The sequence below is a fragment of the Ailuropoda melanoleuca genome, chromosome 5, assembly GCF_002007445.2.
Source record: "Ailuropoda melanoleuca isolate Jingjing chromosome 5, ASM200744v2, whole genome shotgun sequence".
Classification (NCBI taxonomy): Eukaryota; Metazoa; Chordata; class Mammalia; order Carnivora; family Ursidae; genus Ailuropoda; species Ailuropoda melanoleuca.
In genome coordinates this window covers 53738646-53757360 of record NC_048222.1, presented here as the reverse complement: position 1 = coordinate 53757360, position 18715 = coordinate 53738646, and the positions used below count along the sequence as shown (strand labels likewise).

The 18715-nt window shown below is 36.7% G+C and overlaps 1 protein-coding gene across 8 annotated transcripts in view; it reads right to left on the bottom strand.

Annotated features, from left to right (window-relative positions):
* Positions 1–18715, bottom strand: part of FAM214A (family with sequence similarity 214 member A) — an 88538-nt gene that overhangs the window by 29506 nt on the left and 40317 nt on the right. For all 8 annotated transcript variants that reach the window (XR_004625628.1, XR_002143641.2, XM_011230577.3 and 5 more), the window contains one exon: positions 815–999. Coding sequence is in view for 6 of the 8 variants with exons in the window: in XM_011230577.3 (XP_011228879.1) it covers positions 815–999 (185 nt within the window). In the remaining 2 variants the exon portion in view is untranslated. The remainder of the gene's footprint in view (positions 1–814; positions 1000–18715) is intronic.

The window sequence follows — 18715 nt, the reverse complement described above, 5'->3', positions numbered from 1 at the left end:
TGGAGAAAGGGGATCCCTCCTACATTGTTGGTGGGAATGCAAGTTGGTACAGCCACTCTGGAAAACAGTGTGGAGGTCCCTTAAAAAGTTAAAAATTCAACTACCCTATGACCCAGCCATTGCACTACTGGGTGTTTACCCCAAAGATACAGACGTAGTGAAGAGAAGGGCCATATGCACCCCAATGTTCATAGCTGCATTGTCCACAATAGCTAAATCGTGGAAGGAGCCGAGATGCCCTTCAACAGATGACTGGATTAAGAAGCTGTGGTCCATATATACAATGGAATATTACTCAGCTATCAGAAAGAACGAATTCTCAACATTTGCTGCAACATGGACGGCACTGGAGCAGATAATGCTAAGTGAAATAAGTCAAGCAGAGAAAGACAATTATCATATGATTTCTCTCATCTATGGAACATAAGAACTAGGAGGATCGGTAGGGGAAGAAAGGGATAAAGAAAAGGGGGCTAATCAGAAGGGGGAATGAAACATGAGAGACTATGGACTATGAGAAACAAACTGAAGACTTCAGAGGGGAGGGGGGTGGGGGAATGGGACAGACTGGTGATGGGTAGTAAGGAGGGCACGTATTACACGGTGCACTGGGTGTTACACGCAACTAATGAAGCATCGAACTTTATATCGGAATCCGGGGATGTACTGTATGGTGATTAACATAATATAATAAAAAAATCATTAAAAATAAATAAATGTGAACATTATAACTATCATGTAACACAGATGATGACAAAATTTAAACTAGTTTATATAAAAGATAAACAAAAACTACTCAACACACAATTCTCACCTGAGCCAGCTTGTCACTGCATTCATGTTTGGTAGTTACTGGGTAACAGGACTGTGCTGGAGGGCAATGGAAACTTTCTGTGCGACCTTTTACAGAACATTCAGGTGTTCGTCCTTCTGTTATTAACAAGGCCAAAGACACCAAGAACTCCTCTGCATCATATTCAAAATATTCATCTAGAGTATCTGGTATTTAAAAAAAAAAAAGAAAGAAAGACGTATCTCCAATTTAATGTATCCTTGGTAAGAAGTCACTGTTTACACCTTTAAAATACTTAATTGTCACAATCGACATTCAAGTATATTCACTAACAAAGAGTGAAAGGGGAATAAAAATGAGGCAATTAAAATATAGTAAACTTCACAAGTAATGCAAGGTAAGGAAAGGATGGATAATTCCAAATTCCAGTTAAGACAAAGATGGTTAAAATCATAACATAAAATTATTTTTATGTAAACTTCAATTAAAACGTCTAAGATTCAGCTATACATTTATAATTCTATAGATATTTAGATTTTTGGATGTCAAGTGCAACAGTTTTTGCACACAAAATTTCACCAATAACCAAAAGGTTGAAAAGTCTTGTGTCATATATTTTTTAGCTAAGTGCTTTATTATTATTAAATATTAGAAAAAGAGGGGCGCCTGGGTGGCACAGCGGTTAAGCATCTGCCTTCGGCTCAGGGCGTGATCCCGGCGTTATGGGATCGAGCCCCACATCAGGCTCCTCCGCTATGAGCCTGCTTCTTCCTCTCCCACTCCCCCTGCTTGTGTTTCCTCTCTCTCTGGCTGTCTCTATCTCTGACGAATAAATAAATAAAATCTTTAAAAAAAAAAAATTAAAAAAATAAAATATTAGAAAAAGATGCAAACTCAAATGCATATTTCTCCCCTCTTTCCCTTGTCTCTTTGTTATCTAGTTCCTTGTTCTCACAACCCTAATTCTCTGCTGTGGACATTCAGAGCTATGGCGTCCTTCTGTGCCTATACTATACAACAGTATTAGTTTCAAAGTAGAAATGCTATAATTATCCAGTAGACTATGCAGGCCCAAATTACAACATATGAAGTGTGCTGTTTTTTGGTTACTACCCAGTTCCAAAAAATCTAATCTGCAGGTATTTTCACTAATTTGTAGTAATTTTTAAATTTCACTTTAAGTGCTCCAAGTTTGTGAAACACAGTTAAATTTCAAAAGTGTTAACCTGCTACACAGGTTGCACATGTGTGCAAATATACACACACAAAATTCAATTTGTTGTGCAATCCAATTAAACAACAGATACTTTAAGTACAGGCTAGCAGTGTGGTTGGAGACTCTCTCGTGATGCTGGGCAACTGCAGTGAGCTACAGCTCCCAGTCAGCCACGTAACGGAGGGGGTAAACAACCAATATACTTACGATCATTCTATACCCATACAATCATTCTGTTTCTCACTTTCAGTACAGTATCCAATAAATTATAGAACACAGTCAACACTTTATTATAAAATAGCCTTTGTGTTAGATGATTTTGCCCAGCTATACGGTAATGTTAGTGCTCTGGGGCGTTCAAGGCAGGCTAGGCTAAGCTATGATGTTTGCTAGGTTAGGAGGGGAAGATGGTTTTTTCACTTAAGATATTTTCAATGGGGCGACTGGGTGGCTCAGTCATTAAGCGTCTGCCTTTGGCCCAGGGCGTGATCCCAGGGCCCTGGGATCGAGCTCCGCATTGGGCTCCCTGCTCTGCTGGGAGCTTACTTCTTCCTCTCCCACTCTCCCTGCTTGTGCTCCCTCTCTCTCTGTCAAATAAATTAAAAAAATCTTAAAAAAAAAAAAAGCTATTGTCAACTTACTATGGGTTTATCAGGACGTACCCCACTGTAAGTCAAGGAAGATCTGTAGTTTCCAGGAATAGGACCCTAATTTATAATAATGTACCAACAAGAGAGTAGTCTCAGCTTTCAACTTTCCTCCAGGAACCAATTAGATTAAAAATCAAGGGTCTCCTTTAATCTCCTGGGACCCACTGTCTTAAATCCTGGTGTCCCTCAGAGGGAAGCAAAAGATGTAAAAGATTCCACTCTGGTGGTTCTGTGGGTTTTTCAAGTTTACTTCGGCCTTGCCATGAGCGAACTGGCATGATTTTAGCTCCTTGGAGATTACTCCAGACTCACTCTGTTCCTTCCCCCGAGCTTGTCAGGTAATCCTGGAAAGCTAAGAATTGTGGCAGAGCAGTGGCTCCTAATCTATAGAAGTCAAGATGTCAGCTACTCCATGTGAATACCAAGGATGGTCCGCAATCTAAGTAGTAAGTCTCACATTTATGTGCTACTACTTTAAAAAAAATACCTGTAGTTAAGAAAAAAACCTACCAGGTCAGATTGAGAAAGGGGGAAGGGCACACTGAGTAGGGAGTGTAAGAGTGTTATCTTTATGCCTGCAAAGCTATAATTTATCTCTAAAGCCCTAGCAGAATGGCTTACACACTAGGAATCATCACGTTTAAAGTGATAAAAATTAAACTATTATGAAAAGCACTTTTGAAAAATATAGTATTTGCTAAGACTTAGTTGATTTAGTCATTATCTCCTCAGATGGTAAGCTAAAAAAAACTCCAGGGGAGGCTGGCTGGCTCAATTGGTAGAGCATGCAAGTCTTGATCTCGGGGTCGTGAGTTCAAGGCCCACATCGGGTATAGAGCTTACTTAAAAAACAAAACAAAAAAAACCCTCCCAAACCATGTCTGGAGTCTATAATCCTTTGGATGACTTATTGAATTAGCCAGTGTTAAATATTTAAATGAAAAGTTTGAAACAAAGATGAGAAGATGACAGTAGTTATCTATTAGTTACCTATGTAAAAATCATATAAGAATTACAAGGAATAGCATGGATTATACAGTGGTATTATGAAAACTAAAATACTACTTAAGTGCATGTGACTATGTGATGACAACCTTTAAGAAGTTGTCAGGAAAAATTTATGGGTGTTTGGATTTTAAGAAATGAGAATACTAAATCACAGTAGCTATTAGAAAAGTTGCATAGTTAAAATTTTGGTAATGTCAACCTCCAAAACACCAGACAGCAGAGTTTACCATAAGGAATATGAATAGTAAATGAGAAATACGTCATGCTAAGGAAAATTCAATAGAGCGGTGCTTGGGTGGCTCAGTCGGTTAAGCGTCTGCCTTCAGCTCAGGTCATGATCTCTGAGTCCTGGGATGGAGGCCTGCATTGGGCTTCCTGCCCAGCAGGAAGTCTGCTTCTCTCTCTCTCCCTCTCCCTCTGCCCCTCCCCCCTGCTCGTTCTCTCTCTCTCTCTCTCTCTCAAATAAAATAAAATCTTAAAAAAAAAAAAAGGAAAAGAAAATTCAATTGATACAACTTGATATTCTGAGGACACAGCTTATTCCGGAAATAAATAATAATTTTAGGGCTTCTGAAAGCAATTTGCTTTTACAAAAACAAAAAGTGTTTCATATCTAGACAAAAATGGACTGTTAGGCTTACATAGTAGTTAACATATTTTGAAGAAATAATTTATTTGATGTAAAGCATAACACTAAGAAAACAGAAAGGATGTTACAAATTTTCACAGGTTATGAAGGACAGATGTTTGGAGACTGGGGATTAATGAATCAAAACATAGTTCTAGAGTCCCTCTACCTCCAAGACTGTAATGAGGATTGTGTTTACACCACATCAGACTGGAAGCCATGACCAGACTTGCTGCTTCTGTAGTGGCCTGCACTTCTGGCTCTGGGAGTTTAGCCATTTCTTTTAAAGTTCCCCATCTGTTCTGTTTAACAAAAGAGGTGAACAATTTGGCCCCTGGGAAAACTCTGATCGGAGTGATCCATAGATAAAATGGACTAACTCTCTGGAGAAGTAAATTCTTTATCACCAGGGGCAGACTGATAGACACATGCTAGGGGTGTGGTTGGAGGGATTTAGATATCAAGTGGTGGCTCAGTTAGATTTGCAAGAGGTCTTTCAACCCTGAGAGGCTATGAATCTCTGTTCTTCAGAAGTAGCTCAGAAAAACACCCAGGAGAGAAGTCAGAACCACTACCTCCTTCTCAAGAGACTCTAACTAGAAGCCCCTCTGCACTGGTACTTATCGGGTAGTCATTTAGAACAAAAACCCAGGATAGCTCAGAGCTACTTCAAAGCTCTGTCTAGATGTAATGGAAGAAGGTCTTAGCCATCACTGGGCTGCTGTATACGGTGTTCACAGTTTACTTCCAAAGCCTAGCAAGGTAGTAGAGAGATTCCATGCTTTTCATGACGTGGAATACAACAACAAGAGAAACAGAACCACCTGGGGGTTGCTAATAAAAAAAAGTTTCTCTAAAAATAATGTCCTTATTTTCATTTCATGGAGGACAGTCTGGTAATATCAATCAAAATTCTCCTTCTACAAATTTACCAAGGAAATAACATGTACACCAAGCTGAATAATAAAGGATATTTATTAAAATGTTTATACCCAGTTTTAAAAGACGGAATAAACCAGGGTGCCTGGGGGCTCAGTCGGTTAAGCTTCTGCCCTCTGCTCAGGTCATGATCCCAGGGTCCTGGGATTGTTCCCTGCTCGGCGGGTAGTCTGCTTCTCCCTCTCCCTCTGCTCCACCACCTGCTCACTCTCTCCCCCCCTCTTTCTAAAATAAATAGATAAATAAATAAAAATCTTTTAAAAAATGGAATAAACCTAAATGTCTAACAATATAGGACTGGTTAATATAACTGTTATACAGTTATATCTAAAATAATGATACAGATCTACTTTTGATAAGGAAAGATAGCTACAAAACATCTTCAAAGTGAAAACACAATGTTTTGAAAGAATGTTATAATCATGTGTTTGTGGGATCACGTGTGCCACATGCATAGAAAGACACGTACAACAAAATATGAATCAGCCCTATAAAGTGAACAAAAACACATAAGCTAAATTTTAAATAAACTATGTTCTCTGGTTGGTATTAGGTAAATGATAAGTCCTATTAACTGAAAAATAACATGTTAATAAAAGCATTACCTAGTGTCACATATTTTATTTAGTTGTTGTATTGTAGAATTCCTACTTAGTAGGTCATAGTTTAGTCACTTAATGCAGGAATTGGTGAAGACAAACACAGGTAACAGCATACTGGTTGAAATACTGGAACGGAACAGTTTAAAATGCCTTTTCTCTTTGCTTTTCAAAAAATAAATTTAGGGGCGCCTGGTGGCACAGCGGTTAAGCGTCTGCCTTCGGCTCAGGGCGTGATCCCGGCGTTATGGGATCGAGCCCCGCGTCAGGCTCCTCTGCTGTGAGCCTGCTTCTTCCTCTCCCGCTCCTCCTGCTTGTGTTCCCTCTCTCGCTGGCTGTCTCTATCTCTGTCAAATAAATAAATAAAATCTTTAAAAAAATAAAATAAAATAAAATAAAATGATCACCCTGGCTGCTATGTTGTTAATAGGAAAAAGAACCAAAGTGGGGTATACTAGTTAGGAGGTTGCAATAGCTGTCCAGGCTTGGGGATATAGTTTTGGGAATCACTGGCATTTGGAGAATATTTAGAAACAAGAGTTACCTAGAAGAATACGTTGAACTCATGACAGAGCTCTGGGGCATTCTACCAAGTAGTGATCTAAGAGAGGATGATGAACCAACAAAAGGAGCTGTCAAGAATGGTATCATGGAAGTATAAGGAAAAAAAAAATTAAGGAGGGCAGGGACAATGGTTTCAAACACTGGTGAGGTTTAATAAAATGTAAACAAAGAAGTGACCACTGGATTTGACAATAAAGAAGTCCCTGGTGACCCTGACAAGAGTGATCTCAGTAAATAGTGATGATGTGACATAGATTGTCAGTTATTCTGAAGCTTATAGATGATAAATACAAAAGCCTACTTTCCTAGTCCCCCTTGAGCACAATGGCCATTCATGCATCACAACAGCCCTTTCTATAAAAACAAGTTTTAAATAGGCAATATCATCAAACAAAATGGTCCCCAAACCTCAAAATGAGAACAAAAGAAGTTCCCTTCTAAGTCTATGGGACAAGGGTAGGAAATTCTCTCTCTTTATGATCCTGAAATCCAGCCACTAAATCTTACTAATTTGTTCTTTGAAACTTTTCTTGGATTTGGGGCACCTGGGTGCCTCAGTTGGTTAATCATCTGACTTCAGCTCAGGTCATAATCTCAGGGTCCTGGGATTGAGCCCTGTATCAGGCTCCCTGCTTATCAGGGGTCTGCTTCTCCCTCTCCCTCTGCCCCTCATCCTGCTCATGCTCTTTCTTTCTTTCTTCCCCCCGCCCAGATAAATAAATAATAAATAATAAATAATAAGTTCTTCTTGGATTTAAATCCTCCTTTTTAAACTCAAGACAGTTACCTAAGTTAGGCTCTTATTTTATACCTGAATTACTACAATAGCCTCCTAGCTATGGCAGAGGACTCAAAGCCCCTTCTTACTCACTTTGCATCCTAGTGCAATTTATCTTCCTGAAGAGCCACTCTATCACATTCCTCTCAGCTCAAAGTTTTCTGTTTGTTTGTTTTACTGGCTCCCTAACTGCTATTGATCCCACTGTAAACTCTTAAGCCTGACATGAGGGCCAGGACCACCATAGCTGGTTGCGCTCTGCCAGATTCTGATGTGAATGCTGCCTCTTGGAGATACACACTGAGGAGACCCTGGTTCAGACTCCACTGACAGAGTCTTAACTATCTCCCCCCCATTGCTTCCTCATCTCTTTCAAGGCTCCCCACATAGTCTCTCTGTGCTGGCCAAAACTATTCCTTATACCATGCTCTACTTGTTTCCCTCCTTGTACCACTGCTTTTTCTTTTCCACCTACTAAACGTGGCTGCTTCTTTCCAACAGTTCTGAGATTTCTGAAGAGTTTCCTGAGTCCCTATTTTTTTCCACAAAAGAGCCCTTTCCTAACTCACTTCCACACTGATCTTTCACAAACTTTATACTCTTCCCCAGAACTTATGTAATCCATCTAGGCTATGAATGGTTACTTCAGAGTGCTGGCCCACAGTCCTAAGATCATGAATTTCACCTCCACATGGCTAAGTTTCACTGTGTTCCATGAACAGACTGTACTGCTAGCTTCAGCCAACCTTTGCCCAGACATGAGGCACTTATCACAAATGAGACCATAAAAAAGGAAAGGATAGATCAGTGCAAATCAACCATGACTTCACAAAAAACTCAGCATTATATTAACAGTTCCATAGGTAACCCGACCCATCCATTTCTTTATAATATTTTTAATATTTCATGGATGTATACATCCTAATGGATTAAACTCTACATGCACCGAAAAAGTTTTGGTTTCTCATCTATATGTTCCAATCTCAAAGGCATGTGTTGTATGGTTCTGTTTTAAGTGAGAATTGTAAAGGTTCTTAGAAATCATGTAGCCTAATCTACCTTACTTCCAGATGAAGAAAATAAGGCACAAAGACTCCAAGCTTTCTTGTTCAGAGTTGTACTGTTGGAAGTTAGAATCCAGTTTTCTTCATTTCAAGTACAACTTGATTTACATACCATGAGAAAGAAGTTTTTAAACAGAGAATAAAAGGCAAAGTTGATTTAGTGACAAGTGCAAAAAATAGTGGCCGTAGCTGGGAACAAGAGCCATTTTACACGTGCACTACTGTTTTATTATTAATATTAGTTAGACACAAATATTTTCACTTATAGAAAAGTTTCTTCATATACAAAAATATTCTTTTTTGTTGCTAAGCAACAACAAAACATAAACTGAATTTTTAAAAGTCCTCAGTACTCTATTATGAAAAAGGCAAGTTATCTATAAACAAATTTATCATGGACTTGCTTTCTTTTCTTTTTTTAAAGATTTTATTTATTTGCGAGAGAGAGAGAGCAAGAGAGAGAGGGAGAAGCAGGCTCCCTGGAGCCCAATGTGAGGATCGATCCCAGGGTCCTGAGATCATGACCTGAGCTGAAGGCAGACGCTTAACCCACTCAAACACCCAGGCGCCCCCTTGGACTTACTTTTAAAAGCAACTTTCTGGACTTGCATGTGGTTTGAATTCAATCAAATATTTTTGCTGTACTTCTACATAATACAATACCACCGAAGTACAAAATTATAATTAAAGTATTGCAATATTCTGAGGTGTCATCTGAAACACTAAGTCATATGTATGTTTTTATAACAATCTACCTTTTCAAAAATTGGCCATAAATTTTAATTGTCACATAATCCAAACATTCAATTAAACAAAGATGATCACCATCATCTTGAGTTTTTCAGTATTTTATCAAGTGCCTCTTCCTTTTAATTCTCATGATGTAGCATTGACTAATAGTTTAGAGCATGAACTCTGAGGTCATGCAACCAGTTCTACAACTTGCTAGTTGTTTGGCTTTGTGCAAGTTATACAACCTCTCTTTGCCTCAGTTTTTCTATCTATTAAATGGGGATAATAATAGTATCAACTTTCAGAGGGTAGTTAGAAGAATTAAATGATTGTTTATAAAAATTTTTAGAATATTATATGACATAGTGATCATTATGGAGTGTTTGTTAAATTTAGGATAAATATAAACACAATGACACAGGTCTTCCTCTCATTTTAAAGATGTGAAAATTAATTCTGTAAAATCATTTGCCCAAAGTCACACACATATTATCAGTAAGTAGAGAATTAGCTCTAAAAACTTGCTTACCACTACCAATAGTTCTGAATTCTCAATTACAGAAGCTCATACTTATTTTTCACTTCACATAAAAATGACTAAGACCCAACCTACCAACTCAGACAGGCTATCTTCAAGGATTCCTGGTACTAAATGAATTTGGACAACTACTCCTTTCTTGCCTTATGTCTTCCCTGTTTAAAGTTCTTTCAATTTGGATATTATGGAAAGGTCTATTTTATGCACTTCCAGAAAGAGCAGGAGGATATCCCACCTAGAAACACTATTCTTATAGTGCTTGGCAGAACAGTACAATTACATCTGCTTACAAATAAAGTGTTTCAATGTTCTACTTCGTGCATTTTAAAACACCTAAGAGTTAGTTAAAACCAAGCATGGTCCCTTTATCATCAAAGAAAAATAAGCAGCTTCTGTGGGCAAAATGACAAGGGATAAGTTTTTTTTTTCTTTAATAAAATAAAATTTAAAAAGCCAAATATTGGCTTTTGCATAGAAGTCACAAATTAGGGTTGCCTAGGTGACTCGGTCAGTTAAGCATCCACATTTGGCTCAGGTCACAATCTCGGAGTCCTGGGATTGAGGCTGGCTGGCATTAGGCTTCTCCTTTTCCCTCTGCCCCTCCCCCTGCTCATTCTCTCTCGATCGTTCTATCTCTAATAAATAAAATCTTTTTTAAAAAGTCACAAATTAACTCAAAAGAAAAGTCAAGAGCATGTATTTTCATTCATTTGTACATTAGGCAATTGGGCTTCAGAGAGGTAAAGGAACTGCTCAGAAACACATGGCAATATAATGGCAAAGTGACGCATTAAGCCAAGATCTCCTGTATATGTAAAATGTTAGAAATTTGAGGATTTAGAGAGAAATCTCATCCACTGTGCCTACCTAAACTCTACTACCTTATTAGTCCAATTCCAGTTCTGGGTCAGGGAAGAATCATGGATGGAAACTCAGCCTTAGGTATTTGTTGGCTTAACACCCAGGTCATTTTTGTTGTTCACACTATATCAGTTGTCCAACCTCTGAATAGTGATTCTGATCCTTTACTATAAAACATCTTGATGTCTAATCCCCAATCCCTGTTTTCCTGTGAATTCTAACTGGACTTTCTAGTTTACATGGCTACTATTCTGCATTCTTCCCAGAATGGTCTGTTTCTCTGCCCATGCAAACACTCTGAATCCTATTTTTTTTGCCACTGAGACATAAGGTGTTTCAACCCAGGTGTGTTTCCTCAATATCTATTACATGGTATGAATTGCCAGATGCCATGGCCACCCAAACTAAACCTGACACTTTGAAAGTTGCAAAAGAAGAATTGTGGATAAGTTAGAAAACACCAAAGAGGGAAAAGAAGCAGGAATTAAAAGGCTTAACAAAAGAGTACACTGCTTACAAACAGCATATTCTCCAATGGAGAAGTTGAAAATCTGCCAACTCCTTTCTAGTCCCTGATTTCAGATAAATTTCAACTTCGGTGGGAAGCAGATGTAGAAAAAAATCCTCTCATAAGCTTCACGTGTTCCCACTGCATTTCTCACACTACTATAATGGCTGTATGTCTCTAATTAGTCTATAAGCTCCACACGTGTAGGAGCCAGGTATAAATAGTCACCATTCTATTACCAGTGCCTAGGACAATTCCTGGCCTAGAGGAGATGCTCAATGAATCTAGAAGCAAAATAAAGTATTTAAGTGTAGTTATTTAGCTAATTAAAAGGCTTTAGCATTTGCAGATCAACTTAAGATCTATGCTGAAGAATGACCAGCTCTGAAGAATTCAGATACTATAGGACAGGTAAACTCAAATGATAAGCCCTACAACAAATGGCAGGTTGAAGGTGGTAGGGATATGAAGCAATGTACAAGAACTTCTTTAACTTCTATTTTACATTCTATTTCGCTTTTTCAAAAATCTAACTTATTCACACTAAAATTGTAATAAAGAGTTGTTAACCACCCCTCCCACCACTAAAATTATTATACTCATGTATGTTCCTGGGCCTTAGTAATCAGTTTTTCAAGAGAGTTTATTTCCTCAATTCCAACTTGATAGCCGCTTCTATGATCTGATAGTGTCTTCTCTAAAATACTAAGAGTAGGTAATTTTGAAGGACAGGTCTCACAGATTTCATCACGCTAAATCTCACAGCTAAATCTCACAGAAACTGAAGGAAAGGCCTTGGTTAATTCTCTAATTACCAATCCTCTACTCTATAGTGAATAATTAGCACAACCAGTATAACCAATGGAAATGAACAAAAGGCAGGCTTAGTGATCTGACATGTGGAAATCAGGGTATTTTAATTATATTCAGTGCTTTAAAATGTTTCTCAAATTTTTCTAATGCTGTTGCTCATGTTTGTAGGCATTCTGACTTACAGGAACTATTATATTGCAAATTTTATGTACATACAAAAGCTTAAGATAATAGTGAACAAAACCAACGTAAGATATTCACTAAATCATTCTTAGATAGTTTATGTTTAGTAACATTTTATAAAGCACTTTGAACTTCTTGAAACAGGATCTAAATAATGTTAAAGGCTGAATATTTCTAGTTTTAAGACTAAAAATTACCTTAAAAATTCTGAAAGTGTGAAAGGTGTGATGTGAGATGTGAGATATGACAGGCCTTGTGTACTCAGTACTCTGAGTTACTTAGAGCCAAGTAATAAAATAAGTAGTAACGCTTTTTCCACCTTTGCAAGTATTGCATAGTATAAGGAAGCAATTACTTACCAATTTGAATTTACCATGAAATCATTTCCATTAAAATAATTTTAACTAAAAATGCTACAAAGGCACAACACAAAATAAACAACTCTTTTTATAGTAGTAAAATAATTAGCAAGTTCACAAAAAAATTTCAATCTAATTTGTGCAACTTATTTATTGGATTTCCCCCCCCAATTGTTTAAATAAAGATGATATTTTCTAGGCCTCAAAAGAGTAAATAAGAGTTCATCAGAGGCTAAGAAGGTAAAACTTGTACACCGTACAACTCTGAAAGGCAATTCTCTTCCCAGAGGACTATACGTGGCAGTCATAACAGACATTTCCTTTTCCTCTTCAATTCAAATTTCCAATTACACAAAGCCTCTAGCCTTTAAGTTCCATCCATATTCCCCTCCCGGCTCTTTACCAACTCAACTGTAGTCATTTGTGTGGAGATAATGGTATTTTTTAAAGAAAACAACCAGAAAAGAATAAAATAATTAAAGATTTGGAATGAAAATACAGAGAAAAAATGGGAGGAAAGGAAGAGAAACAAAATGAATGAAGAGGAAACACCAAACAGCAGGAAAATAAGAAGTGAGAAAATATAAAAATGTAAGGAAAACGGAGTTAGAGTAGAGCTAGAGGAAACTGAACAAATAAAGGGGGAAAAAACTTCTAAGGAAAGCCAATACTTTGTTTCCTAATTGTTCCTCAGACTTTTTCCCAAAGTCCCATCTTTCAAACATTCCAAAGTAGGCCTTCTTTTTTCCTCACACATATTCTACTAGCAACTCTATAAAAGGAACACCAACTTCGAAAATAATTGTTTTATACTATCTTCTCCAAGTGGGTTGCTGAGCAGAACTGCTGTCTTTATTAATGGTGGGCTATAACAACTTCTTGTGGTAAGAGAGCAAACTGCTACACCAAAGCACCACAGAGACTGAAAAGAAGCCCAATACAGGAAGCGAAAATCTGCGACCTAAATAACCAACAAAAGATGAACATCCAGAATAGTTTACCTAAGAATCTTGAGAAGCTAATGAACATATGAACATATGATGCTGAACATCCCTAATCATCATAAAATACAAATTAAATCCACAATGACATACCATATCAAAATCACCAGATTTAGGGGGAAAAATTAGTCTGACCAAGTGTCAGTAAATGTGTAGGGCAACTGAAATACTCAAATATTGCTAGTAAACACAGGAACAATCACTTTGAAAAATAACCTGGCATTATCTAGCAAAGATACAATCAATAATTACTCTGCTCAGCAAAGAAACCAGATAAAATTTTGTGCCCATTCAATAGGAGACCAATATAGGAATCTTCAAAGAAGCACCTGCAATAACAAAAATCCTGGAAACTAGAACAAATTCTATCATCTATAAAATGGATAAATTGTGGCATATTTATATAACAGGACACAATACAACAGTCGACATAAATACAAGAACAAGTGATAGCTACCCACAGGTTAGAGAAGACTGTAACTAGGATGATTCTATTTACATAAAAGCTTAAAACACACGCAAAATTAAACAAGATACTTGATGATTATATATTTATGTGGTAAAAACATAAAGAAGTACAAGGGAATAATTAATACAAAATTCAAAACAGTGGGTATTTCAAATATGACTGGTAGACCTCTAATTGAGGCGAGGCACACAAGAATCATTACAGAAGAGACTGATAATGTTCTTCGGTAGTCACTATATGAGAAATTATAATGTACATACTCTTTGTATGATGTGCTCCATAACTTAAAAAAATGTACTATATTCTCTTATTTATGTGACAAAAATAAACTTTTAGAACTTTCATCACACACATGGAAAACTGACATCTACTCAGTGGGGAACCTGCTTCTCCCTCTTCCTCTGCCTGAGGCTCCCCCTGCTTGGGCTCTCTCTTTCTCTCTCTCTGTCAAATAAATAAATAAACAAACAAATAAAAATCTTTTTTAAAAAAAGGAAAACAAAAAAACTGTCAACCTAGAATTCTCTAGATGCTTCTTTAGACACAAAAAAATTGAAAAAAATTAATCAACAACAGACCTACACTACCAAAAATGCTTCCCTCTATCAGGGGGAAAATGACACCATTTGGAAATGTGGGTCTACACAAACAGCACTGGAAATCATAAATATCTGGTAAATATAAAATATAAAATGGTTTGAAAACCATTTAAAAATAGAATTGACTATTTAAAGGAAAATTAGTAGCAATAGAGTGTATGATTCATAACAACGTAAAACACATAACAATAGTATAAAGACTAGAAGAGGGTGAAATGGAATTACATCATTATAAGGTTCTTATACTATACACAAAGTGGTATAATGTGCTTGAAGGTGAACTGACAAGTTAAAGATGATTATCACATACATTAAAGTAACCAGTAAAAAAACAAAAAGAACAAAAAAAGAATCAAAATCAAAACCAAAGAATACCATAAACCTAATTAATAAGTTAACAAAAGAAATAAACTGGACTTTAAAAAAAAATCCCAAAAAAGACAAAATAAGAATGAAAAAATGAACAAAGACCATTGCGACAAATAGAAGTAAATAGTAAGATGGTAGATTAATCCCATTCATATCAACAATAATCTTAAATGTAAATGGTCTAATTAAAAAGCAGAGATTGTCAGAATGGATAAAAAAGACACAACTACATATTACCCGTAAGAGACCCATTTTGAATATAAATACAAAATAAACTAAAAGTTAAAGATTAGAAAAGATACACCATGCTAACATTAATCAAAAGAAAGCTAGAGTGGCTATATTAATATCAGATAAAACAGACTCCAGAACAAATGACATTGCAAGTGATAATGATGGCTATTTCATAATGATTACGAGGCTAATTCATCAAGAGAGCATAACAGCCCTAAATATTTATGTACCTAATAAAATAGCTTCGAAATGGGTAAAGTAAAAACTGATAGAACTACATATAAGGAGAAACAGACAATTATATTTGGAGATTTCAATACCCCCCTTTATAATAATCAATAGAATAACAGAGAATCAGTAAGAATAAAAACAACTTGAAAAATACTATCAACTTGACCTAATTGGCATTTACAGAACACTCAACAAAAGCAGAATACACATTTTTACTAGGTACCCAAAACATTTACCAAAACAAACTGACCATATTCTGGGCCATAAAACAAAAAATTTAAAAGGATTTAATCACCCAGAGTGTATTCTCCAACCACAATGGAATTAAATTAGAAACCAGTAAGAGAAAATTATCTGGAAAATCTTTAAACATTTGAAAACCAAATGACTGGTGTGATTTTAATAGTCATTGGACCACCTCTGAAGTGAGGTTAGCAAGTGCTATGGACTAAATCGTGTCCCCTTAAAACTCATATGTTGAAGTCCTAACCCCCCAATGTGATTGTATTTGCAGGCACCACTTTGAGGAGGTGATTAAGGTTAAATGAAGTCATTAGGGTAAGATCCTAATCCAATAGGAATGGGGGCCTTAACAGAAAGTATAAGAGATATCTCCTCTTCTCCAGGCACATGCAACCAGGAAAGGCCATGTGGGCACACAATGAGAAGATATCCGTCTGAGAGTCAGGAAACCCTTACCAAAAACCAAATCAGCCAGAACCTTAATCCTGGGATGCCTCAGCCTCCATAACAGTGAGAAAATGGATTTCCTATTGATTAAGCCACCTAGTCTGTGGCATTTTGTTATAGCAGCCTAAGCTAATACCCAAAGACTAAAAGCCAGGAATTTGGATCCATATTTCTGGTTTCTTCCTGAAACTCAGAGGACGTAGTGTTGCACTTAGCTCTAAATTCCTGGATAAGGCATGCTAGAGCCTGTCTCCTAGAGCCTACATGTTCCCAATTAATAAAAGAGGGAGTGACTATACAGTACATCCTTAGTTTTTGATGTAATGTTCCATGATTCATTATTTGTGTATAATACCCAGTGCACCATGCATAACATAATAAAAAATTATAAAAAAATAAAGTTGTCACACATGAAAAAAACAAAAATAAAAAAAATAAAAGAGGGAGTGAAATTACCAGGCATAACTGGGTTTCCCAAAGCCTTGCACTTGGGGAATTATAGGGTGCACGCCCAGTTTAATAAAGTGATACTTTCTTGTTCTACTATCACTCATGTGTACATACTCCTAGTTGGAACTCAGAGGGAGAAAGGGTGGGTAGTACCATAACTCCCTAGCAATTATAGTGACTATTCTACCACCTTACACAATTGTGATGATCAGAAGTGTGGTATGTCAAACACTGAATCATTAAATTACTCTCACTCAAAAGGAAAAAAAAATCAAACCCTTCTGTTCTATGGCACAACTACTTAATGAAATCAAGGTGGGGGCAAGTGGAGAAAATTGAGAGAAAAGAGTGAGGAATAAAGGGGAAATGAAAATAAAAATAATGATAAATACATTTAGAATTCACTAAGTCCAATATTATATCCTACTCCTCCCCACCACACATACTCCTCCTCCAATGCCAAATTTGCTCTTCCCTTTTGAGTTCTCCATATAACCTAACATTATCCATGCTCAATTGCCCAAGTAAAAAACTTGGTAATTGAGTCCTATAAATAGCTCTAGCCACTTTCTTCCTCCCTCTATGACCTCTGTTAAAACCACTAAGGTCATGATCTCTTGCATGGGTAATTACAATAGCTCTGTGATTCCTCTCCCAGCATCTAGTCTCTTACCCTTCCCATCCAGCCCCATCTCCCTTGTTAGAATTCTAAAATATAAATGTGATTATGTTGGCCCAAAACTCCATAATGGTTCCATTATTTATAATTTAACGCCTAAACTCTTATTATGAAAGAACCAATTTAAAAAATCACATAACAGAGGCACAGATGAAACCTCCCTACTTTCTCAGGCAGATATTTCTTCTGATATGTATTGGTATTAAAGCTACTAACCAGTGAGATTCTTGAAGATAGAACTTAGGTCACTCATTCCTATATCCTTTATAATTAGGATTTTCTATATAAACAATTATGTCACTGCAAACAGAATTTTGCTTCTTTCTTTACAGTCTTTATGCTAATTTCTTTTTCTTACCTTATGGCAAAGGCTAGGTATACAATGTGGTATAGAAGTGAGAGACTCCCAGGTCGCTCTTGATTTTGGCTCAGGTCATGATCTCAGGTTGTGAGATTGAGCCCCACCTTGGGCTCCGCGCTCAGTGGGGACTCTGCTTGAGATTCTCTCTCTCCCTCTCCCTCTGATCCTCCCCATTCCATGCATGCACTCTCTCTCTCTCTAAAATAAAGAAATCTTTTTTTAAATAAAAGAAGTGACGAGAGTGCATACCTTCTTTCTGAGTATAGCAAGAAAGTATTTAATATTTTGCCACTAAGCGTGATATTTGGTGTAGATTTTTCATAGGTGTCTTTTATCAGGTAGAGAAGGCTTATATAATAAAGTCATTTTGATTTGATAAATAAGCATGTAAAATAAATCCCTCAAAGAGATGCCATCTTTTACTTAATTTAGAATGTCCCATGAGTGCAAAGGATAATTTTTAAAGAGCAAAAATCTCTGGACAAAAATTCCAAAAAACATACCATTTTTCAATGTATATTACTTATTTTTAGTTAAAAAATAACCATATGTTAAAAAATATTTATCTCCTATAAAATGCCAGAAAAATATATATTCTTATTCACCAAGAGTGAACTCTAATGTAAACTATGGACTTTGGGTGATGATGATATGTCAACATAGGTTCATCAATTATAATAAATGTACCACTGTGGCATGGGATATGGATTATTGGGGAGCTACTGCATCTGTGGGGACAGGGTATACATAGGAATTCTATATTTTGTGTTCAATTTTACTGTGAAACTAAAACTGTTCTAAAGAAATAAAATTTATTTAAAAAATTTACCTATTATAAAATGCCAGAAAAATATTAACTTTGTGCCTTAAAAAAGAAAAATCAAGAGTGAAAATAATGTATTCACTTATCCTAAAATTGCACTTAAGATGTATCCCTCAGGAAGCATGAATTATGAAGAAAAAAACAAAAATTATGATGGCAACTTCACAAGCAAAAAAGTAATGTATCAGGGGCGCCTGGGTGGCACAGCGGTTGAGCGTCTGCCTTCGGCTCAGGGCGTGATCCTGGCGTTGCGGGATCGAGCCCCACATCAGGCTCCTCTGCTATGAGCCTGCTTCTTCCTCTCCCACTCCCCCTGCTTGTGTTCCCTCTCTCGCTGGCTGTCTCTATCTCTGTTGAATAAATAAATAAAATCTTTAAAAAAAAAAAAAAAAGTAATGTATCAAAGCTCAGATTAAGCCTTTACTGTCCTAGAAGAACAACAACAACAAAATAGCCTTCTACACAAACTTAATAACAGAGTTTATGTTAACATTAAGCATTTAAATGCCTGATAAGTATGAGAATACTTAGACGTCTTCAGGGCCTGGAAAAAACAGGTTACTGTAAGAAGGGAGA